We start from the raw sequence: 27,445 nt of genomic DNA, 5'->3' as shown, positions 1-27,445 counted from the left end.
CTAATGCTATAGCCTTTCCTGACTACTTGTCAATAACAAGTGGGGGTTTTACACCCCTTCTGCTCAAAAATTCTGTGGTTTCTCTGTGATACAAGCAAATCATAGTACATCCATGGTCGGAAGGGGATTTTCGAGTCAAGGTAAAGAGCCTTGTCTACGCCTGGCTTTGGTGAAGACTCTTACTGTCGTGTGGCTCAGAAATCCAGTTTCACACAGTTCCTTTCCAGTTAATGAAGGTGTTGAGGGTGTGTCCAGAGCTACAGATCCCTGCCTTGGGTAGCCTCCCCCGTCCCCGCCCCTCATGAGTTTCCTACTTTGGGCAAAGAGCACCCAGGGTCAGTTTTCCTTTGGCCAGAGAGCCAGAGAGCAGGCCCTATGGTCCCTCCACCAGGAGGCTTCAGTGGCGTCAATACACTGTCTTAAACTCACCACCTTTTCTAAACATTTTATAGTGCTAAGAGTCCCTGATAAGAATCAGAGTTTCACTGTGGCTATGCAGGCAACAGGAAAATAACTTGTGGAATCACAGTTGACAAAAATTAATGAATTCATTCAAAAACATTCACAGAGTGCCATGCCCACTGTGTGTCAGCACTGTTCTAAGTGCTGTGTTGGGGACACAAAGAAGAATAGGACAAGGACTGTGTCCCCAAGAAGCTCTCACACTGGAAAGAGGAAGATGGATGTTGATGGGAAAATATATGAGAGCCATGCTAGCGTCTATGCAGCAGGGTAACAAGGTGGGCAGGGGCAACAACGTAGAAAATGGGGGGGTGGGTCCGAAAAGATTCGTAAGGGAAGAGACACCAGCTCGTCCCTTTTGAATTTTTGTGTTTATCATGAATGACAGGAAAAGGTAATGAAAGAATCTGAGCTATCTGGTGTTGGAAATAAATTAATACTGTACTCCTAAAACTCATTCAAAGTTTTACCATCAAAAGATTGTCACCATACAGTAAGTGGGTGCTGGGGGTAGGGCTCTTGGTTTGGGGCCAAGTCTTTCTACTAGACAAAGCTAATTTGCTTGAGGCAACATTTGCCATGGTGAGATATAAACTTTATTGCATCTCTCTTTCCAAAGGCAAGATGCCAGGAGAAGATGCTACCCCTCGAGTTAAGTCATTTTATTACTTATAATGACTAGGGTGTTTATAAGTTGAAAAGATATTTTCCCTTGCATTAAGTAAGTTTGGTAAAGGGCCCCAGTTGAGGTGGATTTATCATGAATTAAATGAAGTTTAAGCTTCAGGGCTCCTTACTTGCATAAGTCCCTTCCAAAGTCTTGGGAGTGGTCCTAGCAATTTTTGTATTCTTATCTTTGTGTGCTTTTATTAGAATTTCCCAAAGTAGATAAGGTTCAGGCCCTACAAAAACTTGATTCTTCACTGGCTTTCAGGTAATTATAACAGTAGATTTCTTAAATGAAGCCTGTATGTTATTGACAAACACCAGATAACCAGGTTAGCAGTGTCTATTCTGAATCTGAAATTTACCTCAAAGTTGAACCAAGGGCTTTTTAATTAAGTACAACTTTGTGAATGGCAGTAATAATCATATTTCTTTCAGATGAAATCAGGAATGAAATGAAATGTTTTCACCAGCAGTGGTTGATAATCCTAAATGTTAAGTATACTTTTTTTTCTGACTTTAAAGTGCTTCTCCTTCATTCACCTACACAGGTCCAGACTGATGGCTTATTTTTTTTAAAATTCTTTTAGTCACTTCATTGTTTTTAACAATACAAGCTCCATGATTTTAGAAACTGAAGGACTGTACAGTGTAGAAAGGCTATCTAATTATCCAGACAGAGCATGTTCACATGCTGGCTTGTCTGTGGTACGTCAATATTGTACCAAGAACATAAGCATTATGAGAAAATTAGAGGAAAACCAAAGCCTTATCCCTATTGAATTATTTACCCCACCGTTGAGAATATTGATGAGAGGGATGCGGTCATACCATGAAGGCAAACGGTCATACCATGAAGGCAAATTGAGCTGTGGTCACCAAGCCTCCCAGTCGGCTGGCCTTGGTTTCCTTTAGATAGCTGTGTACACACAAAAATTAGCATACTGGAGGGTGTCGTCATCACTTTTTGGTATGTACTGGAATCCTGGCAGCTTCTCAGATTCAGAATGGCATCGACATTAAAAATGAAAAAGAACTCACTTGGATCTGGGATGATTTAGGGTTGCTGGTTGTGGGTTTTTTGTTTTTTTTTTTGTAATAGTTCAAAAATTTGAGATTGTCACACCTAGCAACTACTCTATTTTTCTTCTCCCAACTACATCTTATTCTTACCACCTATATTACAACGTTTCTTCTCTCTGTCAAAAGTATAGTAATTCTTCCTCTGCCCTATAACATTTCTTTAATACCTACATCTCTTAGATACGTATTATGTTCCAGGCACTATACTTACTATACAAGTAAGATAGTGCACCTAAAGCTTTTACCACAGTGCTTGATACATGGTAAATACTAAATACATATTACTTCACACTTTTATTCTCCCAACGACTCTTATTATCCCCATTTTGGGGATGAGGAAATTGAAACTCAGAGACATTGGATAACTTGCCTAGATTCACACTGTTAATAAGAGGCAAAACCGCTTATGAGCTTTGCAAGTAATTTTCTACGCAGCTCTTCATTTCCTTGCAGTAAGAACTAACTGATGACAATTTGGCTCTTTGTACCTTGCATCTTGAAGTTGGCTTCTAACTTGAATAGCGCCTTTAGAGCAGAGAGCTCTGGCTCCCCTGTGATAATTCCGCACTTCTGGAGCTCTTAGCCAGGCCACCTCTGGGCATCCCCAGGGTTTCTGGCTGGTGCAAATATGACATCATCACTTCTGAGCACCTACTCTGTGCCCAGTCTATGCTGGGTGCTTTGCTTACGCTCTTTCACTTAATCCTCAAGCTGCCTTACAAGGTAAATGGTACTAAGTAAGACAGAGATGTTCATTATTCAAGTCACTGTACCAGAAAGTGACAATCAGAATTCAAACTCAGGTCTGCCCAATTCCCTTATTTCTTTCTCTGTTCTTCCCTGCCAGGGACTCTTCTACAAGGCTATTCTCAGAACTTGGACGGAAAGACAGATTCACCACTTCAAATTCTTTAGGCTGCCCCCACCCCATCCCAAGAAAGGGTTTACGTGGTGCAGCTGGAGGTCTTGTATTGAGGAGCCTCACGTGGGGAGTCATGTTCTCATGGCTCATGGACCTATGTAGATGAATAAAGGAAAGGGGGTCAGCCCATCCCCAAGTACTTCAAATATATTGGAACAGGGTCCAGGTCACTCTGCTCATTTCTTTGACCGCCTTCCTCCAAGGAACCAGTTTGCCCTGCCTGCCTTGGGGTTCTAGCATAGATAGTTGTGGAGTTTGTCCTATTTGAAATCTGTTTTCACTGCCTGCTTTGGACATTTTTTCAGCTAAAGCTGTTAGGATTTCAGTACACTCAGGACAGTGATGACAAGCTTCAGTCCTCAATTCTTCTCTGTCTCCTCAGTTAATAGAAAGGAAACGTAGCCCATCTGTCTGGACCTGTATAGAAGAATTTGGAGAAAAAAATAACAGGTAAGAAATGTTCCCTTATTTTGTGTTCTACAGCAGAAGGCTGATGCGAAAACATTTGAACTTTATTCTTCAAATAAGATACATTTTTCAAAACCATTTAGGACAGCATTCCTTAAACTTTGACTCTGAGGTGGTCTTTGAGGCTAATAAAAACTGTTGCCTAGGGGAATCCGGGTAAAAATATATACATATTCCTTGATCTGTTTGTTTTTGTAACATTTTATAAGTTTGAAATTATTCAAATGAAACTTTTTAAAAAGTTGCCAAAAAAAAAAAAAAAACCACAACTGTTCCCATGTTTTGTTCCATAAAGATAAGCTCATGAATCAAAAAGGTAATGGACTAGAAGTTGGCATACCTTTTATGTGTAAAATGAGGGAATCAAGCCAAAATGGAAATGATCTGTAGTACAGTGTCCGCTGGAATCTAAAACCATTTGTCCTTTGGTTTGTGGGAAAGTCGGTGCTGTAGGAGCCCCCACATTGAGTTGTCGACTCATTCACACTCATTCTCCCCTTTGCCCAGACACAAGCTTAGTGAACAAAAGGCTGCATTAAAGGCAGGAGGAAGAAACGGTAACTTAGAGTGGCTGCACACTTTTATGTCACTAGGGATGAACACAAGGATGTTCATCTCAGAGAAGGGCTTCCTGGTTAAGAAAAAACAGTGAGCTCATGGAACCAAGCCCATGGGCAAGCTATTAAGAAAAAGTGAAGGGTTGGAGAATTGAGATAATTCTGGAGAAGGATAACAAACTTTGCCAAACTGTTTTGGCTACCTATTGCTTTATGACATTCCATTTTTATATATAGGCGTTCGTGATGACTAGGGGAAAGTGGACAGGAGAAGATGCAAAAGTGAAGCAATTCACTGTCACAGGAGCCTGTCAGTGATCTGATAGGTTTTAATGCCAAAAGTTTGTTTTTCAGCTCCTCAAAAGTTTGAGGAACTGTGCCTCACCAAACATGTGACACTCACATTTTTCCTTTTCTGACATGTACACGCTGCTCTATTTATTTATTGTTTCTTTATTTTTGGCTATGCTGGGTCTTCGTTGCTACACACAGACTGTCTCTAGTTGCAGTGACTGGCTGCTCTCTAGCTGCAGTGCACAGGCTTCTCATTGCAGAGGCTTCTCTCATGGAGCATAAGCTCTAGGGCGCGGAGGTTTCAGTAGTTGTGGCCCAGGGCCTCATGAGTTGTGGCTCGAGGGCCCTAGAACATGCAGCCTTCAGTAGCTGTGGCCCTAGAGCGTGGGCTCAGTAGTTGTGGCATGGGGGCTTAGTTGCCCACAGGGGCATGTGGAATCTTCCTGGACCAGGGATTGAACCCATGTCTCCTGCATTGGAAGTGTGGACTCTTAACCACTGAATCTCCAAGGAAGTCCTATCTTTTTTCACTTTCTTGATAGTGTCTTCTGAAGCACAAACATTTTTAATTTTTATAAAGTCCAGTTCATCTATTTTTCCTCTGATTGTTTATGCTTTGGGTATCAGGTAGCTTAGCGGTAAAGAATCTGCCTACCAATGCAGGAGATGCGAGAGATGTGGGTTTGATCCCTGAATCAGGAAGATCCCCTGGAGTAGCAAGTGGCAACCCACTCTATTATTCTTGCCTGGAAAATTCCATGGACAGAGGAGCCTGGTGGGCTACAGTCCATGGGGTCAAAAAGGAATCAGACCTGACTGAGTAACTGAACACAGCATATACACAATGCAAGGTCATAAAAATTTACTCCTGTGTTCTCTTCCAAGAGTTTTATAGCTTTAGCTCTTACTTTTGGATATTTGATCCATTTGGAGTTAATTTTCTTATATGGTGTGACGTGTAAGAGTCCAGCTTCATTATTTTGTGTGTGGATGTACGGTTGTCCCAGCACTATTTGAAAAGACTACGCTTTCCACATTGAGTTGCTTTGGCACTCTTGCTGAAAATCAATAGACCATAAATACAAGGCTTTATTTCTGTACTGTCAATTCTGTTCCGTTGATTTAACGTGTCTATTCTTATGCCAGCCCCACACTGTGACTGCAGTAGCCTTAAGCTGGGTTTTGATACCACCAACATTGTTTCAGCTTTTCTTTTTCCTTGAATTGCCATGCGAATTTTAGAATTAGGTTGGCAATTTCTGGAAAGAAGTCGACTGGGATTTTGACAGACATTGCCCTGAAACATTAGGTCAATTTGGGAAGTGGTGAAACCTATCCATTTTATTTAGACCTTCTTTAATTTCTTTCAACAATGTTTCATACTTTGCAGTGTGAATCTTGCACTTATTTGGTTAAAATTTTTCCCAAGTATTTTATTTGTTTTGATGCTGTTATTTATGGAATTGTTTTCTTAATTTCATGTTTGTAGTATTCATTGCTGCTGTGTAGAAATATAACTAATTTTTGTATATTTATCTTACATTCTGTAACTTTGCTGAACTCTTTCACTAAGGCTAATAGTTATTTCTAGATTCCCAAGAATATGTCCTGTGGTCTTCTAGTTTCCCAGGAATGTGTTGGAACATTACAGAGTCTCTGTGGGCATCTCATTCCTCAGCTTTTCTTTCTTTCTTTCTTTTTGGCTGTGGGTTTTCTTTGCTGTGAAGGCTTTTCTCTAGTTGCAGTAAGGAGCTACTCTCTGGTTGTGGTGGACAGGTTTCTCATTGCAGTGGGTTCTCTTGTTGCAGAGCACAAGGGTGGCTCTAGGGTGCATGGGCTCATGAGTTGCAGCTCCCAGGTTCTAGAGCACAGGCTAAGTAATTGTGGCACAGGGCTTAGTTGCCACATGGCATGTGGGATCTTCCTGGACCAGGGATCGAACCCATGTCTCCTGCTTTGGTAAGTGGATTCTTTACCAATGAGCCACCAGGGAAGTCACTCAGCTTTTCTTTTTAAGCTTTTTGGTTAGGCTGTTTTTTGCCTCAAACTGTTATCCACGGCCTCATACAACTGTCTTGTTAAAATATTTACCTGAAAATATTTTCCAAAAATAGTACCCGAGAAGAGGCCTTTTACATTAGGTAGCTTCCAGTCAGGTCAAAGGCAAACCTTTCAAGTAAGGTCTTCCAGGGAACCACCAAACATGTAAAATAATGATAGTGCTTTGGAAGTGAGGCTTTGAAGGCCCTCCCAGTCCATTCTGCTTCCTCTGGTACCAGAAGTGTGGGCTATTTTTCAAGGCATGGAGAGCAAAGGTCTGGAACAAGTGAACAGTTACCTCATTTGTAAAATGGGGCAACACAGATCTCATTGTTCTTACAGAAATTAATTTATTTTCCTTGACTAAATGGCTCCCTGGTTTGCTGCAAGCCTGTTGGTTAAATTCCCAGAGTTCAGGAAAAGTTGATTCTGACCATTTTTTGGTCAGTTTTGTTGTTGTTACTTTTATGGAGAGATGAATTTTCAGATGTCCTTTTTGCTGCAAGCCTGTTGGTTAAATTTTCAGAGTTCAGGAAAAGTTGATTCTGACCATTTTTTGGCCAGTTTTGTTGTTGTTACTTTTATGGAGGGACGAATTTTCAGATGTCCTTACTCCATCAGTTTTACTGATTTGCCTGCAACATTGTTTAAAATCTCAGTGACCATAGGCTAATTAAATATTTGCTCATGGGAAAAAAAAGAAAAAGAGAAAGTATAATTCTCATAGAGGCTTTCCCAGATGGATAGATGAAGTTTGAAAAGGTATTTCTATATTTAGTGCTCTCACAATTAAGGTTAACATAACAGATATTTTTAATCCCTCATTTTTTTTCCCATACAGGTTAAACACAGGCTTTAGAGTCAGAACTGAGTACAAATTCCAGTTCTGCTTACTAGTTTGATGACTTAAAACAAGTTATATAACTTCTCTGTGCCTCAGTTTCCTCATTTGTAAAATGGGGTAATAAATCGATCATGTAAGATTACTATGAGGATTAAATGTTAAATGCCAGTCACAGATGCCTAGCAACCCAACAGATGTTAGTTGTGATAATTAACTTTACAATATTCTGCAAAAATATGCTAGTGATTCTTGGGTGGAGTTACCCTAAAGACAGATTTTCTTTCCTTTCTTCCTGTTTCTTCTTGGTTTTCCTTTTCCTTATTTGTTTTAAAGAACTAAGAAGAAAATCTATTCTAGGATTTTGGAATAAAACTTTGTTCCAAAAAATTAATTTTTTCATTTTTTTGATAGATAAATAAAATGTTATTTATTTATTCAACAAACATTTATTAAATACCTAGTAAATATTAGGCACTCTGTCAGGCACAGGGATAACAATGACAATATACTGCGGCCACTGCTTTCAAACTGTTGACAACCTGTGAGACTGACAAACAGGTGATTATATACACAGTAGCAAAGGCTATGATCCTAGGATACACATGGGACCACGTGATGGGAATATGACTTTCACCAGTTCCTCTTGTATTTATCTCTTCTTCTTTGGCTTCAAAATCAAGGAACTGTCCTATTTTTGTCTTTAATTGGGTAGTTTAAACTATGAAATATAAAAAAATTTTTTAGAAATGAAAAACACCTTGAATTATGGAGGACTCTAGAAATAGTATTTCTTATGGAGCAAGGGCCTCCTACCAGCATAGCCACTTCTAGGGTTTTTGACCTGAAAAGTTCTTTGGCGTATTTTTTCTTTACTATCCACTATTTTTCTATTTTTTCCCTCTTTTTCTCTTCTCCTTCTTATCATCTAGAGACACGGGTAATTCCCAAAGGAATAGTGCTTTACGGATTCTAAGGGTGATTTATAGGTAAAGACAGAAAAAGATTATTTTTTTTACCAAGTTCCATATGCCCCAAAAATGCATGTAAACTTTCTTGGATGTCATTGAAAGTGTGGACAATTTTGATTCCATTCCATTTTTCAGAATTCTCAATCGTAATCCTTTGACAGCAGTGGAAGATTCGTATCTTTTTAAATTGCCAGCATTAAAATATTTGTGAGTATTGCAGCATTTTCATGACCCTTGAGATGATTTCTGCTCTTTCTTACTTTTGTTACAGGTTGAGTATTTTGACGAAAAAGCCATAATTTAAATTTTAACTAGGTTATTGATATAAGAGTTATTGGCAAAGAAAAAAGGTAAAGATGGTATATGAGTAAGACAGCCAGCAGAGGAAGAGAGCAGTGTTGAAGAACACACACAGATACGGGACATGGAGATGCATGTAGGAATATTATTTATCCCAGAAAGCAAAAAGGAATAAGGGGTACATTATTTTTTTTAAAAAAAAAGTTATCAAGAGAGGTAGATGCAATTGAAAATAAGAAGTCAGGGTAATAAAGATTTTACTATTCAGCACCAGGGTCATTAATTTGATGATGCAAATTTAAATTTCTCCAATAAGAGTTCTCCGGAATTATCTAGGGCATATAAGAATTCAGAATTGAAGTAGTCACATGTTAAAAATTTTAAGTTTAGAATTTGTGTTTATATTATATGTTTATATCTTGCATGTTTGGGCTTCTCCTTCAGAGACATGGGAACAACACAAGTGTCACTCACAACAATTGAAAGCATTCTCATGATGACCCTTGAATTGGAAACACTGTAAGTTGATTTTTGTTATATTTATTTTCACTCGATTGTGTATTTTTAGGTTTATTTTATTATTTTTTGAAGTTTATTGATGTATAATTTTCATTTAATAAAATTCACTGTTTAAAAATATACAGTTTGATGTGTTTTGACGGCCTTATAGTTCTGTAGGCACTATTACATTTGAGATATAGAAAACTTCTCCAGCCCCCTAAAAGACCCCTCATGTCCCTTTGTAGTCAGTCTCCTCCTCTCACTACAGCCTCTGGCAACCACCAATCTGATTTTTGTCTTTATAATTTTGCCTTTTCCATGGTATCTTATACATGAAATCATGTGACATGCAGCCTTTTTGGTTTTGACTAACCCTTTCACTTAGCCAGTCACCTTGGAGATTTACTGATGCAGATGCACCTGTGGGCAGCTCATCCCTCAGCAATAGTGCAGAGTAGTATTCTAGTTGTGTGGGTACATAGTTTGTTTATGCATTTTTCAGTTGATGAGCGTCAGCTGAGTTGTTTTGTGTTTTGACTATTATGAACAAAACCCCTGAAAACATTCACATGCATGTGTGAGCATATGTTTTGTGCAAACGTATATTTTCATTTCTTTGGGATAAAATACCTAAGGGTGGGATTGCTCATCATATGTTAAGTGATTATTCAACTTTTTAAGAAGCTGCTGAACTGGTTTCTAAAGTGGCTGTTCCATTTTGCATTCCCACTGGCAACGTCTGAGAGTTGGGATTGCTCCACATCTTCAGCTGATCCTTATATTTGTTTTAAAAACCTTAAGCCTTCCTAGTAGGTGTGTGGTTAAATCTCATTGTGCTTTAATTTGCATTTCTCTAATAGCTGATGCTGTTGAGTGTCTATTCATGTGCAGATATCTTTTAAAATGAAGTGTCTGTTCAAATCTATTTTAATTGGATATTTATATTTATATCGAGTTTTAAGAATACTTTATAGAGCACTGAAAAATAAGTCCTTTCTCTTAGATATGTGTTTAGTAAATATCTTCTCTCAGATTGTGATTTACCCTCATTCTATTAAAGTGTCTCTGAAGACCAGAAGTTTTAAAATTTTGAAGAACTCTAGCAATTTTTCTTGTATGGTTTGTGCTTTTTTGTGTCTTACCTAAGAAATCTTCTGAGATCCCGTTGCCTAATCCAAAAATCACAAAGATTTTCTCCTGTGTTTTCTTCCAGAAGTTGTATAGTTACATTTAGATCTATGATCCATTTAATTTTCATGTATGGTGTGAGGGAAGGGGTCAGGTTCTAATTTCTTGCAGTTAAAAAAAACTATTTCTGTAGGTCTTTATTGTGACGGTTTATTACACACCTTCAGCTCAGTTCAGTTGCTCAGTCATGTCCGACTCTTTGCAACCCATGGACTGCAGTATGCCAGACTTCCCTGTCCATCACCAACTCCCAGAGCTTGCTCAAACTCATGTCCAGAGAGTCGGTGATGCCATCCAATCAGCTCATCCTCTGTGGTCCCCTTTTCCTCCTGCCTTCAATCTTTCCCAGCATCAAGGTCTTTTCCAATAGGCAAAGTACTAGAGTTTCATCTTCGGCATCAGTCCTTCCAATGAATATTCAGGACTGATTTCCTTTATTTGAGTGCTGTGTTCTATAAAGGTCAATTAGGTCAAGTAGATTGATAGCGTTGTTCATGCCTTCTAGTCCTTTCTGATTTTTTACCTACTTGTTCTGTTAATTATTGAGAGAGGAATGTTGAAATCCCTAACTATAATTGTAGATATTTTTTGGTTTCTCCTTGCCACTCTCATTTTTCATTCATATATTTTGAAGCTCTTACCGAATGGATAACTTTTTAGGTAATGTCTTCTTCATCAGTTGACCTTTCTATCCCTGATATTATTCTCTGCTTTGACATTGACTTTGTCTTAAAGTGATATATCCACTCCAGTTTTCTTTTCATTAGTGTTAGCATAGGATAATTTTTTCTATCCTTTTAACCTTTTATTTTCTACTGAAGATGATTCTTGTATATAGTTGGCTTTTGCTTTTTTGTCTAGTGTGATGATTCTTTTAATTAGGGTGATTAGAGCATTTGCATTTAATGTAATTATTGATATTACTACATTCAAATCTACTGTCTTGCCATTTGCTTCCTATTTGTCCCATCTGTACTTTGTTTTTCCTTTTTCTTCCTACTTTCAGACTGAGTACATTTTATTATTTTATTTCCTTTGTTGGCTAATTCATTATAACTCAGGTTTTGTGATTTTAATGATTGCTTTATAGTTTACAGTATGCATCTTTAACTTATCACAGTCTATCTTCAAATGACATTACACAATTTCATTAATACTATAGGAATCTTACAATAGGGTACTTCCATTTCTTCCCTCCTGACCTTTGTGGGATTGTTTTCATATATTTTACTTATGTCATAAACAGCACACTATATTATTTTTTGTTTAAACAATAGATTATCTTTTAAAGATATTTAAATAATAAGAAAAATCTTATATATTTACCTATGTTGTTACCAATTACAGTGTTTTTACTCTTTTGTGTAGATCCATGATTCCATCTGGTATCATTTTCCTTCTGTTTAAAAATACTTTTTAACATTTCTTACAATGAAAATCAACTAGTGATGAGTTCTTCAGCTTTTGTATGTCTGAGATAGCCTTTATTTTTGAAAGATCTGGGTATAGAATTCTAGCTTGATAGAATTCAGTTCACTACTTGAGTTGTTATTACGTTAATCCACTTAGTATTTGCTTACATTGTTTCCAACAAGAAATCTGCTGTCATTGTTATCTTTGTTCCTCTATATGTAGTGTATGGTTTTTTCTTCTGATGGCTTTAAAATTTTTCTCTTTATTGCTGGTTTTGAGCAATTTGATTATTTGTGCCTTGGTGTAGTTTTGTCCACGTTTCTTATGCTTAAAGTTCACTGATCTCAACTTTGTGGGTTTATAGTGTTTAGCAATGTGGGGAAAATTTGGCTATTATTTCTTCAAATTTTTGTATGTCTCCTCTCCTTCATGGACTCTAAGTATACATATATTAGGTCACTTGAAGTTGCACAGTTCATTGTTGTGCTGTTCATTTTTGTCCTTTTTTTTTTTTTTTTTACTCTTTGTGTTTCATTTTGGTTTGTTTCTGTTACTATGTCTTAATGTTTTCTGATCCTTTCTTCTGCAGTGTCTAATATGCCATCAACCTCACCCAGTATCTTTTTCATTTCTACATTGTCTTTATAATCTCTAGAAGCTCAATTTGGATCAGTTTTACATCTTCCATGCCTCTGCCTAACATCTTCAGTCTTTGGTCTGGGTTTGTAACAAATGAAATACAGTTGTTATAACTTTTTTCACGTATGTTGTTGTCGTTGTTCAGTTGCTCAGTTGTGTCTGACTCTTTGTGACCCCATGGACTGCAGAATACCAGGCTTCCCTGTCCTTCACTATCTCCCAGAGTTTGCCCAAATTCATGCCCATTGAATCAGTGATGCAATCTAACCATCTCATCCTCTGTCACCCTCTTCTTTTGCCTTCAATCCTTCTTTTCCAATGAGTTGGCTGTTTACATTAGGTGGTCAAAGTATTAGAGCTTCAACTTCAGCATCAGTCCTTCCAATGAATATTCAGGGTTGATTTCCTTTAGGATTGACTGATTTGATCTCCTTGTTGTCCAAGGGTCTCTCAAGAGTCTTCTCCAGCACCACAATTCAAAAGCATCAATTCTTCAACGCTTAGCCTTCTTTATGGTCCAACTCTCACATCCATACATGACTAATGGAAAAATCATAGCTTTGACTACATAGACCTTTGTTGGCAAAGTGGTATGTCTGCTTTTTAATATGCTGTCTAGGTTTGTCATAGTTTTTCTTCCAAAAAGCAAGTGTCTTTTAATTTCATGGCTGCAGTCACTGTCTGCAGTGATTTTGGAGCCCAAGAAAAGAAAATCTGTCACTACTACCACTTTTTCCCCTTCTATTGCCCATGAAGTAATGGGACCACATGCCATGATCTTAGTCTTTTGAATGTTAAGTTTTAAGCCAGCCAGCAGTCACCCAGTCAGCCAGCTTTTTCATATATTATAATTTGTTTAATGTCCTTTTCTACTAATTCTTATATCTGTATAGATAATGAGTTAGTTTTGATTTATTGCTTTTTTCCCCAATATAGGTCACATTTTCCTGCTTAGTTGCATGCCTGGTAATTTTTCATATGATTCTAGACATTGTGAAATTTTAGCTTATTGTGTGCTATATATTTTTATAAAACGTTTGGGCTTTGTTTTGGGTAAGGTTAAGTTACTCGAAACAATTTTATTCTTTTAGGTCTAGCTTTTAAGATTCATTGGGTAGCACTTCAAGTAACCTTTAGTCTAGAATTCATTATTTGCAACTAGTGAGACAAGTCCTTTCTGTGTACCATGAGGTTTTCTCTTCTGATTTATAGGAACACCCAAACCTGTGTGATATCCAGTTAATCTTTTCTTTTTTTACTTTTAAAAAAATTTATTCATTTTTTAAAATTTATTGTTTATTGAAGGATAATTGCTTTCCAGAATTTCTCAGTTGTTCTTCTTATTAATCCTTTCGTGTGGTTCTTTTCCTGGCATCAGTTAATTCCTCACACAAATATTGTGCGACCAATACTTTGTTGAATACTTAAGAGCTCCCTCTGTATATCTCCAGAGTTCTTTGCGTACTTCTTTACCCTCTATTACTCTGCTTGGTGAACTCTCACCACCTTGGTTTTCCCAGATTCTCAGCTCCGTTTCTTCATCGGGGGAGTCTACCAGTCTGTGCGAACTCTCACCACCTTGGTTTTCCCAGATTCTCAGCTCCGTTTCTTCATCGGGGGAGTCTACCAGTCTGTGCCAGCGTTTTTCTTCCCTGTACCATGACCTGGAAATTCTCTTAAAGAAGTAAGCTAGGGCAATCACAGGGGTCACTTCATTTATCTCCCATCTCTTGGGGATCACTGAATTTTATTGCCTGAGGTCCAGTTTCTTGAAAACTGTTTTTCATATGTTTTGTTTGATTTTTTTTCATTGTTTCAGGTAAAAGGTTAAATTGGTCCTTACTACTTCATCTTGACCTGAAGCCGATCATATTCTTGAAGTCTGTTTTGTTTTGATATGGAGCCCAATCAGAGACTAGGCACTGGATGTCATGGCTTTGTTTCCTTTAATGTAGAATGTCTCCCTGCTTTTTTTTTTTTTTTGGTCTTTTATGACATTGGCATTTCTGAAGAGTCTAAGCCAGTTGTTTTGTAATTTCCCCCACAATCTGGATTTGTCTGTTTCCTCATTAGATTCAAACTAAACATTTTGGAGTAGAATACTATATAAGTGATGTATCCTTCCTACTTCATCACTTCAAGTGGCCCACTGCTAAGTCTGATCACTTCATTAAGGTGATATCTTATATATGTCTCCATTGTAAAGTTATTTTCCCCCTTGGTAGTTGATAAATAATATATGGGCTGAACTTTGGGATCAGTAAAGATCCTACTTCCAGACAACTCTTCAGCCATCTGTGCATCAGTGATAATCCTTGTCTGAATCAACTATTACATTGATAGTTGTAAATGACACTTTCCTAATTTTATCATTCCTGTCTCATTTATTACCTGTTATTATTCTATAAAGCAAAGCTCCCTCACTTTTCTTTTTGAATATCATTATAAACCCATGTACTCTTCTTTAAGTATAACTTGTTGTAATGATAATGTTATTCTTTTGACTGTTCACATTGTCCAGATTTGGTCAATGAGATCTCTGTTATTTTTTAACCACAGAGTGTTTTTTTTTTATTCCTAGAATCATTTCTAATGTATTTATTACTCATAGATAGGAATTGAGAAAGAGACACCAGAAGTTGGGGACTTATTCAGATTTTTCTTAGAAGTCTGCCTACTTCTGTGTACTGTCAACCCAAAATGAAGTTTTTGGGTTGGAAGGAGATATTTCTGAATTAAACTACAGGTCAATGTAGTCCCTATTGTAGACCAATTCTAGTCCCTATTCCCTTTTTTCTAGGCATACCATCCTCACTGCCACCCTAATCCTTCTGTTAGGCACCTCTGGCCTCTATATTTATTTTCAACAGTCAAAAACAGCAACTGGCCAACTGATCTGTATCCAGTTCTCCAATCCATATGCCCCAAGAATTAACTCCTTTATGCACTGGCCTGTGGTGGCCTTGGCCTGCCTCCTCCACCTACTCGAGTAACTCCTTTACCACAAATTTGATTCTCTGCATTTCCATTTATAGGATCTTACCTATCCGAATGGCCTGCTGCCTCTGCCAATTTAAAAATACTATTGAGGTTGTCTGCAAGACAGTCAAACTGCACTGTGACAGTGATTGCCTGACGAACGTCACATTTTGTGGTGAGTCTGAATTGCCTGATGGTAATTTTTAAATTTTCTTCTAATTCTTTAATTTTTATTTTAACCAGTGATGATAAACTTTAAAGTTAATAATGTAATTGCATTATTTTTATTCATTCAGAGTTCCACATCCCTAAATATCTAAGAACTACTCTTACTAAAAATCAGACTCTTGGTTACATTATTAAGCTAATAATAGCTTAGTTACATTGTTAACTTAATAAGGTAACTGATATACATACATGAAATAACAAGAAAAAGGAAGGAAAAGGGGAAGGGCATTAACATGAATGGCCACATAGTGTATTCTGTGCTGTCTGCAAATGAGAACTTATTCATACAGTGCATCAGTTTGTAAACTGATTATACATTAGGTCTCAAGTATCCTTTGTCTTATAGGATAGATGTAAACATATTTTTTTTCATATTTTTGATATTTTGTCTATTTTTATAATATTATAAAAGAGTATAAGTGATGCTGTCTTATGGCCTACTTGGAGCCTGAGTTTCTGGTTCCACTACCAGAAGCTGCCAGCTAGCTCTTGTAAAGGGTGGGAGCACTGTGTGTGTGCTAAGTTGCTTCAGTCATGTCTGACTCTTTGAGATTCTATGGACTGTTGCCCACCAGACTCCTCTGTCCATGAGATTCTCCGGGCAAGAATACTGAAGTGTGCTACCACACCCTCCTCCAGGGGCTCTTCCCAACCCAGGGATTGAACCTGCATCTCTTACACCTCTTGCACTGGCAAGTAGGTTCTTTACCACTAGTGCTACCGGGGAAGAGCAATTTTATTCTTAGACTGTCCAGCTCTGAACTTGTTCTGAATCTCAAACTTTTCTAGCCACAAAATCCTCAGGTGCTTCTGACTGTTTTTCTATATATTAGATTTGTTGGCACTAACTTGATAACCTCCAAAATGCGCTTTGATGCCCAGATAGCTTGAATACAGGTATCTATCAATGGTCTAAAATACATCATTAATAATAACACTTTGTTACTTATATAAAAATAATTTTTGTTTATTTTTCAAAAAAATGTTTATTTTGGCCACTCAGTTCCCTGACCAGGGATAGCACCTGAGCCATGGCAGTGAAAATACTGAATCCTAACCATTATCCCACCAGGGAACTCCTCAAAACAATTGTTTTTACCAATTATATTACTCCCTTCTCCCCCAGAAGTGGGGCAGGAAAGGCATTTTTAATCTCCTTTTGCAGATGAGGAAAAGCAAGATCCGAGGTATTCAGTGCAATGGCCTAGTACCCAGATCTCCTGTCCCCAATTTTAGGCTCTCTGCACACCCATGCCCCTCCTCTCTCATGACCCTTATGTCCTCCTTTGACCCTTGCCACCACCACTAAAATTTTTAATCCTTTTGGAAGAGAAGCCCAGCTACACAACAGTACATATACAGTCAGAAGCTTTGGATGGTTTCCCAAAACACTGGAAATATTAGAAGTGAAATGAAATGAAAGCAAAGTAGGCAACTGACAGAAGTTGCTTCTCCCTTCTGCATTATAGTACTTCAAGTATTATTCTATTATCTGTTGAACATTCCACTCTGGCATATAGGCTGGCTATACGTTAGCTAATGGATCCCTGCCTGAATTTCAGCAAAGAGCCGAGGTGACGTAAGAGTTTTGGACGTAGAGCCCTCTGTTCTAGGCGCTGGAATATATGGAGGCAGGGACTGAGCAAAGGATGGGTGGGTGGAGGACACGGTCGGATGATGACCTGTCGGCCATCATGGTTGTGGTCATGATCATCTGTGATAGCAATAAGAACGCAAGTGCACTGAAGAGGTGGAGAGGGGAGACCTTATGCTCCTCTGCGTCTGAGGCAGGGCAGGATGGGGTACGTGCCTGTGAGGAGTCACAGTAGATCTGAGTAGAGGACTCTTTGTCTTCCTGCCAGTCCCTTGGGAGCCAGTCGAGTGATCCTAAATATAATTACTATATTTCATGCCACAGAATCTTCTGAGTAGATGGTCACTTTTTCAAAAGATATCTTTTTTCACCTTTAATTGTTGTCAATCATTGACTTATGTTTGGGTTTCTTTCTCTCCCTTCCAAGCGGCCGTCAAACATTTGCTGATGCCTAATTTATTTGTCTGGGATGCGTGACTGTGGACTGACAAAAAGCTCTCCCATCAGTCTTCAGTTATCAAAAGCAGTCTCTTCTCTTTCGACAGATGAGAACGCATCTATAGGGAGTGCAGAAGGGTCGTTCATGAAGGTGTTACAGGCCCGGAAGAAGAGCACCAGCACGGAGCTGACCATTGAGCCTGAGAGGGCGTCCTCAGACAAAAGTGCGGTCAGTCTGTCAGCCTTCATGAATGAGCAGCTGGACTTTAACGACGAAAGTGATGTGATCAGCGCACTGAACTACATACTGCCTTATTTCTCAGAGGGAAATCTAGAAGATGTTGAGTCAACATTATTGCCCTTCATTCAGCTTCTTTTTACAAATGCCCATGAGGGAGATATGGCACTGGGCCATTTCAAAAACAATACAAAGAACCCTTCTGTTAAGCCTATATACAACAATTCGACTTATAAAAATAAATTGAGGAAACTCTACTTTCTGGAAAACTTGTTAGATGCAGAAATTCAAGAAAAAATTGATGAGGTTAAAAAGAAAGAAAAAACGGCCATGCTTATCCATGCCAACCTTTTGGGTCCCAAATTTAAACGCCAGATCTTTCCGAAGAAACTGGAAACAGCCCAATCACAGGAAAACAGCCTAGCTGAGATTGAGAACCCAGGGCAAAGGCTGCTCAGAGTGCACAGGGTCCTCAAGCGCCCGAGGGGCCTACAGAAAAGGCACTTCAAAGATGCGGGGGATGAGAGCAGCGAGAAGAAACACAATTCCCAGCCAATTGTGGAGAACATTGCCAAAGAAAGAAGGCTCAGGAGGCCGTCCCCAAGGGAGCTGGACAAGCTGGACATGGTGCAGAGGCCCAGGAAGTTAGTGGGGAACTCCTTCAACACAGAGCCTTCGTTCATAAAGGAACACAAGGCAGCAGTCTCTTCTTTTCTGAAGCAGTACTCTCGGGGCAGGCCTTCCGACCCCCTCCCTCCAAAACCCCAACCTGAGGTTCAAAACAAATCCAAAGACTTATCCTACACCATTTTCATTTTAGAAGATGCCGATGCTAGAGTGAGAAACATGAAGTCTTCCAAACCAGTCTCGCATTCCAGAAAAAAATACCTCTTCCATAAAGCTCGCTCTCGGGTGGCCCACAAAACACCAAAGGCCAAAACTAGCCGAAAGCTGAGAAAGAAAGGTTCACTCAGTAGAATGATGCTGGCCAGAAGGCCTCTGTTCTCTGCAGTGAGGAGTCTCATCAATTCCCCTCCACGAGAGGCATTTTCATCTTCAGGATTACTGGATCCTCAGGAAAATCGTTTTTCAGAATTATATTCTCTTTCAGACGCTCCTAAAGAAAACTCTAGTTCAGTGAACAATACTCCACATGTTTCTGAAGCAGTTATCTCTTCGGGAAACAATACTCTGCCCAAAGAAACCAGGCCTAGAATCACCGCCCATAGTAACGTCTCCAGTGCACGTGCTGCTGTTGCTGTGGACTTCATGCCGCCTGTTCAGCACACCAACGAAACACAATGGGAGTACCACAACGTGGGCATTGAGTTCGCCTCTAAGCCCCCAAGCATCAGTTTCCCAGTGCTCTCTCCAGGCGATCAGTTTGAAAGTCAGCTTAACCAGCAGCTACGGTCCCTCATCCCCAACAACGACGTGAGAAAACTCATTGCTCACGTCATCCGGACTTTGAAAATGGACTGCTCTGAGACCCACGTGCAGCTGGCCTGCGCCAAACTCATCTCCAGAACAGGCCTCTTGATGAAGCTTCTCAGTGAGCAGCAAGAAATAAAGGTGTCCAAGGCAGAATGGGATACGGACCAGTGGAAAACTGACAACTACATCAATGAGAGCACAGAAGCCCAGAGTGAACAGAAAGAGCAGGAGTCCAGTGAGGTGAGGGTCATGCCTGAAACATGGGACCTGGACTTGCACTCAGCTCAGGACACGCCACTAAAGTGCCCAAGCAGGAAGACCTGGGGCTCCTGGTCTGTATCTTGTCTCGGCCAAGCTGGCTAAGACAATAACCTCCCGTTCTGCTCATTCAGAGAAGGTGTCACTGTTCCTAGGGTAGATGAGAAGAGGACATAACACACAAGATAAATACATTGTAGAAGAAAATGCTAACGATGAGATCAATAACTGTAAATTTGGTTTCTTCTGATAAAAGCTATCCGCCTGAAAAGGATAGAGTCTTCTAGTAGTTTAAGAATAGTTAGCTGTTGTTTAGAATAGGTTTAAGAATGCTCAGCTTTCATCCTTTCCAGCTCCCTGTTTTTAAAAACTTGTTATTTATTTATTTATTTTTAGCTCACAAAAGAAGTTCCAGGTTACGGCTATAACAACAAACTCATCTTGGCAATATCTGTGACTGTAGTAGTGATGTTTTTGATTATAATGTTCTGTCTCATTGAGGTAAGGACAATTATTAATTCAGATTCAGAACCCCCAACCCGAAAAATCAAAGCCACCTTTCCACCTGCTAGTACTTGATACTCCTCTTCAGTCACAAGGACTGAGATGTACTTTGTTCTTTTACTGAAGGGTATGTATGTTCCCAGGGTTTTCATAGGAGCTCCACTCCCAGGAGATAACTGTGGAACTGAATCCAAGATAACAAGCCATTAGACTATTCTGACCAGTTAAGTTTATAAGAAGCCAGAGTTGACATGATAGTAACAGTTCTTGGACTCAGAACACCATGTGGGTTTGATGTACTCACAGTCAGTCTCATGCTACCTCAATTTCTCTCCTTGTTGGCTGCAGTGATGAGAGATACATCATTCCCACCCTCACGTAGCTATCGGTCACCCTGCTACTGCTAAGTCACTTCAGTCGTGTCCGACTCTGTGTGACCCCAGAGACAGCAGCCCACCAGGGTTCCCCATCCCTGGGATTTTCCAGGCAAGAACACTGGAGTGGGTTGCCATTGCCTTCTCCAATGCATGAAAGTGAAAAGTGAAAGTGAAGTCGCTCAGTGGTGTCCGACTCTTAGCGACCCCATGGATTGCAGCCTACCAGGCTCCTCCGTCCATGGAATTTTCCAGGCAAGAGTATTGGAGTGGGGTACCATAAGGACCCGGGTGATGGAAGTGCCTTAGATCTCCTCAGCAGCTGTCTTCTCCGGTGTGTTAGGCATTGTGTAAACAGGTTCCATTAGAGCACTACAAGTTAGAATCCTGTATTAGGCCACCTTGAAGTATGTCCTGTTTAGAGTAGCATCTTCCTGGAGCTAGCCTCTTTACCTTTCATTCAGTTACATAATGGTTTATTACTTTCCCCAACAGGCAGTTGCTAACATTAAGAGGAAGATTTGGGGTTTTTTTTTTAACATGTTTATTTTATTTTTTATAACCTTATTTATTGATTTATTTTTGTTGCCCTGGGTCTTTGTTGCTTTGTGTGGGCTTTCTCTGGTCTAGACAAGTGGTAGGGCTACTCTTCCTTGCTGTGCACAGGCTTCTCATTGTGGTGGCTTCTCCTGTTGCAGAGCACGGGTTCTATGTGTGGGAGCTGAGTAGTTGCCGCATGCAGGCTTAGCTGCACCATGGCACGTGGGGTCTTCCTGGACCAGGGGTCAAACCCATGTCTCCTGCGTTGGCAGGTGGACTCCTATCCACAGCGCCACCAGGGAGGTCCAAAAGGGCAATTTCAATGAGCTGACCGTCTTGATTCTACTCTACCAAGTCAGTATGCTTTATCGCTGCTTCTGTCCTGGCAGCCCTCTATTCCAGCCAAAGCGGCCCCCCACCATGTGCTCGTTATACCGTACCCATTGCTTCTTTTACCTGCGTGTTTGCACAGACAAATTCCTTTATTTTACTTGGCCTGTGGGAGTCCTGTGACTCTCAAAAGCCAGCTCAAGTTCATCTTTCTTCAAATAGACCTCCCTGAATAATCCAGCCCTCCTGACCCTAGTCCCGTGAGGCCTGTCACCAGTTCTTATGGGCCCCAGCAAAGCAGTCCCCTCACCTCAGAACTTACAAAAGTGGTAAACAGTTCTTTAGAAGGCAGCTCCATAAGAGCCTCGTGGAGGGGAGCAGAGCGGTATAAGGACCAATGGCTTCCTGGTCTGTCAGACTTGAATAAAACCTGACATGATGTGTTACCTGCTAAAGAGAAATGTGTCCATCTGCCGGAGGGCTGGTCAGTAGTGAACGTACAGAAAAGGTGAAGAGGGACCAGCAGTGCCCAGCCTCACCTTGTCCAAGAGTAGAGATGACACCCGAGGCAGCATAACTGAAGAGTCAGGCCCATCGCCGGGCAGCATCTGTTGAGAGCATCTGGCTACTGCAGGCCTTTCCATTTAATGTGGGATTCAGCTGATTCCTTTGGTTATAATTCTATTCTCACCAAGTAGCCTTTTGAGTGTGTGGTTGTGCTTTGGTGTGCCTTGGAGGCCTGTCTCTACAGAAGTTTAATTCTCTGGTTGTGTAGACACAGGTGCCCTGTCTGTAAAACAGATGCATTTCTTGTTGTCAAGTGAGAATTTGGCATTCTGATTTTTGATAAGTCCTGTGATATTATTGATAAAGTGAAGCTGCCACAAAAGGAAAATGTGAGTTCTCTCACATTTTCTTCAAATAGACTTCCCTGAATAATCCAGCCCTCCTGACCATAGTCCTGTGAGGCCTGTCACCAGTTCTTACGGGGAAGAGTAATTTCTGAGCCTAGATGGCTGGGGACTTAGCATGGGGTCTGGGGCCTTAGCATGGGGTCAGCTTGCTAGTAGTTGGCCATTGCCCAGACTCTACCCTCTGCATCTCCAGGTGGCATATGGCCTTTGCTTGTTCAGTATATCTCCATGTGCGAGCTAGTCGCCAGTTGTGTCTGACTCTTTGTGACCCCATGGACTGTAGCTCTTCCAGGATCCTCTGTCCTTGGGATTCTCCAGGCAGGAATACTGGAGTGGGTCGTCATGCCCTCCTCCAGGGGATCTTCCCAACCCAGCAATCAAACCCGCATCTCTTATGTCTTGTGCATTGGTGGGCAGGTTCTTTACCAGTAGTGCCACCTGGGAGGTCCTGTAACATCCTCTTTTTACTGTTTTTAATTTCCATGTAGTTTACCCTTGCATTTGTATTTATTTATACTATTTCATTGTTTCCTCTCCCCACTTACAAGGTTTTTGAGGACAGGGACTGTGCAATGTTTTCCCCATGACAGACACTAATGGTGTTACAGAGATGAGGCATTATACCACTTCCACAGTGAGGAATAATGCAGCGGAATATTTATTTGAAGTAGTGTAGAGAGTCCAGAAATAGACCCATGTGTTCTTAAGATATTTGTCATGTTTTAATATTCTAATCAGTGGAAGAAAATGAATAAATGATAATCAAATAAGCTGCCTGACTATTTGTGGGGAGGGGGAAGGAATAATAGCAGATCACCTTAAATAAACATGTTTCCATAAATGTGAAAAAATGCTGCATAAAAGTATTAGAAGAAAAGCAGTATTTTAATAATCTTGTGGCAGGAAAGCAGCTTCAGGGCCCGGTACCACGAGCAGAGTCTTTGATGAATCTGACCACCTGGTCTGTGACACTAACTTAGCACTGATTCATGCCAAGTGGAAGATGAAGAATTTTCTGTGTATTGTCTGACTCAGTCGCCACAATCCTGTGAGGATGGTATTACTGTCGCGCTCTCATAGAGGAAGGAAATCAGCATGAGGCCCCAATGGTCAAACCAAAAGCAGGAGCCAGGAACCAAAACTTTTAAACAGTTTTTAAAAGCAGGAGCCAACTGCAAAGCCTGTGCTCGCTACTCTGCTCTCTTGTCTTGTCTCCGAGACAGAAACAGTGGGAGGTTTCGAAACGCTGAAATTCAATGAAAGCCAAACTCTGTTTATTATAAAGAGGTTCGTGGTGGGGGGTTGTTTTTGTTTGTTTGGCCGTGCTGTGCTTGCAGGATCTTCATTCTGACCAGGGATCAAATCCAGGCCACCACAGTGAAGTCGCCAAGTCCTAACCACTGGAGCACTAGGCAACTCCAGGGGGTTTTATAAATCAACAGGGAGAAGATAGGCAGTCGAGGAGAGAAGCGGGTGAGGGCTGAGAAGAGCAGAGAGGCACCGACAGTCTGCCACCACACTGGGCCGTCCTCTCCTCATGGCTCACGTGCAGCGGGTTTTGCTAGCCAAGCCTTTGTCACCTCGTGACATAAAAATCATCTCTGGTCATCATTTTCAAGTACTTTTATAATCTGCCCAGAACTTGCTGTATTTGATTTTTAGTGTGGTTGAGGTAGGGGATCTAACTTTTTCCCCAGTACGTGAAGATCCACTTGTTTTCAAATCTTCCACTGAATGGTTCATTCTTTCTCCCCTGTCTAAAATACTGTCTTTACTTGGATTCTATTCTGTTGATCCAGTTATCTTTTCAAATCAGACCGCTTAACCCCAGTCACTCTGTAACATGTAATTTTATATCTGTTAGGGCAAGGCCCTGCTCTTTGACCTTCTTTTTCATGCATTTTTCATGAGTGTCCTTGCATATACTCTCTACCAAATGTCAGCTCACCAGGTTTTGTTTAAAAATTTCCTTGGATATAAATAAGGTTGCATTGAATTTGTAGGTTAATTTGAGGAGAATTGACCTCCTTACAGTATTCTCGGAAGATAGAATCCTATGCCATGTATGTATTTCTTCTCCAAGCCCTTCAGGAAGGTTTTAATATTCTCATTACATAAGTCTTACACATTTTTGGTTGAGTTTATTCCTAGTTACTTTATGCATTCTTATTATAAGTGGGATCTTTTTTCTATTTTTTAGCTAGTTATCTGAGCTATATAGGAAAGCTATTAAAGCTTATATGTTGATCTCTTGATTTTGTACATAAGCCGTATTATTGAGTTCTCGTATTGCTTACAGTACTTAAAATGTTGGTTGATTCCTTTGGTCTTCTAAAGTCCATCATTCATATGCTGATATGTTTATCTCTTCCTTTCCAATTCTCCTGTTTTCTTACTGTACTGATTAGGACCCCCCCTTCTCCACAGTGATCAATAGTAACAGTAATGATAGGCATCTCCCACCTGTTCTTGATTTTTAAACAGTGCTTAGGTTTCTGGTCAATACTTTTATTTTCTTTCCCTACTTCTGAAAGTTTTTTGTTAGGAATTATCTGTTGAACACGATCTAAAACTGTCCATAAAATGTATCACCAGCTGCATGCAACACCCAAGGTTAGGTACTGTGGGAGAGTCAAAGGATTCTTAAACAGGATAGAATTCCTGTCCTTAAAAATGTTGTCAACTCACTGGGTAGGTAAGACTGAAAATAAAAAGTAATGAATAAAGATTTGGAAGTGGCTGTCATGATTGTGATCATGTTTTCTTTTAAAACAGATTTATTCTCATAGAACAACATCAGAGGAAGAAGGAAGCAGAAGGTAAACACTGGTCTTTTAAAGTAGAATTTCAGAACTAGAAGAGAGCTGAGAACTCATCTATTTTAGTCTCCTCACCAAAGGCAGGAAGAAGCTTTATTTACCCTAGTGCTTTACGCTAATTTATTTATCAGCAGAACTAGCTCCCCAGCCAAATCTGGCCTAGCACAGGACTGGGACGGATTCATCCGGTTTCACTTGTTCTTTAAGGAAAGAGGGTGGATGGGGAGAGGTTTCGGTTGTCCTGCCGGCGGTAGGCATCAGGCCAGGTCAGAGGTGTTCTTGGAGGCTCTGGGGTAGGGAAGTTAGAGATTTGAGGGCTAGCCTTACTCAAAGCTGATGAAAAGTAAAACAAATTATGTGTTCTTCCTGTAAAGGGGCAGGAAAGCTTCCCTTCTCATCAGCCTGGTTTTCAGCCCCCAACTCCGTATTCCCTTTATCCAAACCTCATGCAGTTTTAACTGGAAGAAACTTTAGACAGTAGTTTTCCTTTTATAATTTAAAAAAATGGAGAAAAAGAAAACATTTGGCCCCATGGTCACGCTGCTAGCGATTATCAAAAAGAAGGTGGTACCTTTCCAACGGGGGCCCCTCATGATCACACTGTGCTTGGGCTACGAGCTCCATTTTATGTCACAGCTCAGTACACACATACTTTATGGAGAGAAGTGGTTTCTGATACAAACTCATTGTGCTCTCCGTTTTGTTTTGTTTTGTTTTTCAATTCTGTTTGTTTTCAAAAAGAATACTTTTGCGTTTTCCTGCTGGTCATAACCTTTAAACTGATTTCACGATTCACTCACACCTTGCATATGGCAGTGACAACCTGCCATATGCAAGTCAGATTGCTAGATAACTTTGCTAGTTGGACTTAGGGGTTTATCTGCTGAGATGCAGTTTATCAGATGGAGCAGCTAAGGAAACAAGCACCTCCTCCCCTCCCCCACCCCCACCCCAGCAAATGCTGCACAGGAGACTCAGTCCAAAGGGGGCTAGCGTGGAATGCTTCTGAAAGGAGTGTGCATCTGCCCAGCATGGCTGTGCAGTGTTTTCTCTGCTCGAGGGCAATTGGCTGAGGGCCGAGAAATGTGAGTGGGGCTGCAGTCATGCCTGCAGGCCATGCTAAGCCACATGCGCAGGTCTCCCCAGAGATGCAGGCGGGGGGCCATTTTGGACAGACCCGGAGAGCTTCTGGGAAGCCAACATGCATGGAGTGATTCTCAAGAGCCCAGGTCTCTGGTGACTTTGCTCACTGTGATTGCTGACTGAAGTCCCATTTAGCCCTGGTAAGACCAGAGCAAATACACTGTGAGAGATGGAAAGCGGCACGTGACACTAACTGTGTGTGCTTTCCTCCAAGGGGCTTTTTTGGATTCCTGCTGCGTAAGAGGAGCTCAGGGACAAGTGAGAGTCAGGTAGGTTTGGGAAGGATAAAGTGCTGTGGCCAGAGGGAGCAGGGGAGGAGCAGAACTAACATGTCGCTCTCTGTGTCCCAGGAGGGCTTTTTCTGGAGGCGGCGGCCACTTTGGCTTCGGGACATGTACAGGCCTCTCAATGCCACACGCAAGAAAAACATGGCGCAGAAGCTGCACGACAAGGAGTCTTCAGAAGAGGATGAGATTTTCAATAAGGATGCAGGGTAAATTACAGGGGACGGTTTATACTTCCTGACTCATGAGGAAATAATGAAAAGTGTGATTGCCCCTTTCGAGACTAAACGCTTGGCACTCTTCTTCTTATCCCAGGGGGGCCCCTGCAGCACCGACAGAGGAGGCTCCTCCGGGCACAGACTCGGCTGCTGAAGAGCCAACGGGGGAGGAGAGCGAGGCAGCCGTCGACACTGCCACAGAGTGAGCCCCGTCCTGCCACTAGCCACGTGCAGATTTTATTTTCTAATACTGGCTTCTCAGCGTCACTTGTAAAATACTTATTTTTCTCATATTAAAATGTATAAATCCATAACCAATTCTAACCATGTGGTAAGGAATTAAAATGTCAATAGTTGAGTATTTATGTAAAGTATCAAGGGCCCGCAAGAAAAAAGCTCTGAAACTAGACTCCCTCAGGGCGGCCAGAACTTCCACCAGAGGAAACGTGGGCAGAAGAGGATAAATACAAGGATGGTGGGGGGCTTCCATCCCTGGTTTCCCCCGTATAACCAGCCCCTGGGAACTGGAAAACAGGTCATCCTCAGGGGGCATAGATCATTAAATCAAATAACCGTTTTCTCTGGTGCTCTCTCTTCTGGTTCATCAAGTACAAGTTATTTACAGCACACACTTGACCTCCTGCTCATGGAGAACCGTCCACTTCCGGCCCCTCTTGTAAGTCACTGGGGCTGACAGAATATTTGGATCACTGGGTCTCCCTCCACCACAGGACCAAGGCCTGACTTTCTCCCAAGCTCTCAAACTCATGTACAGATGTGTTCCCTGTCTTGGCAGGGGGTTCTC

The 27,445-nt window shown here is 40.7% G+C and overlaps 1 protein-coding gene across 1 annotated transcript in view; it reads left to right on the top strand.

The window, feature by feature from the left end:
• The window catches only part of LOC138415488 (leucine-rich repeat-containing protein 37A3-like), a 49,835-nt gene extending 22,933 nt beyond the window's left edge, over window positions 1-26,902 (top strand). Inside the window, exons 10-17 of the mRNA XM_069544107.1 lie at window positions 8,440-8,511; window positions 9,049-9,123; window positions 15,381-15,499; window positions 17,692-17,969; window positions 18,234-19,496; window positions 19,911-20,015; window positions 26,489-26,631; window positions 26,738-26,902. Of these exons, the coding sequence (XP_069400208.1) occupies window positions 8,440-8,511; window positions 9,049-9,123; window positions 15,381-15,499; window positions 17,692-17,969; window positions 18,234-19,496; window positions 19,911-20,015; window positions 26,489-26,631; window positions 26,738-26,846 (2,164 nt within the window). The 3' untranslated portion in view covers window positions 26,847-26,902. The remainder of the gene's footprint in view (window positions 1-8,439; window positions 8,512-9,048; window positions 9,124-15,380; window positions 15,500-17,691; window positions 17,970-18,233; window positions 19,497-19,910; window positions 20,016-26,488; window positions 26,632-26,737) is intronic.
• The last annotated feature ends 543 nt before the right edge of the window (window positions 26,903-27,445 follow it).

The sequence above is a fragment of the Ovis canadensis genome, chromosome 11, assembly GCF_042477335.2.
Source record: "Ovis canadensis isolate MfBH-ARS-UI-01 breed Bighorn chromosome 11, ARS-UI_OviCan_v2, whole genome shotgun sequence".
NCBI classification, from domain to species: Eukaryota; Metazoa; Chordata; class Mammalia; order Artiodactyla; family Bovidae; genus Ovis; species Ovis canadensis.
This window is presented reverse-complemented; position numbering and strand designations above follow the sequence as displayed.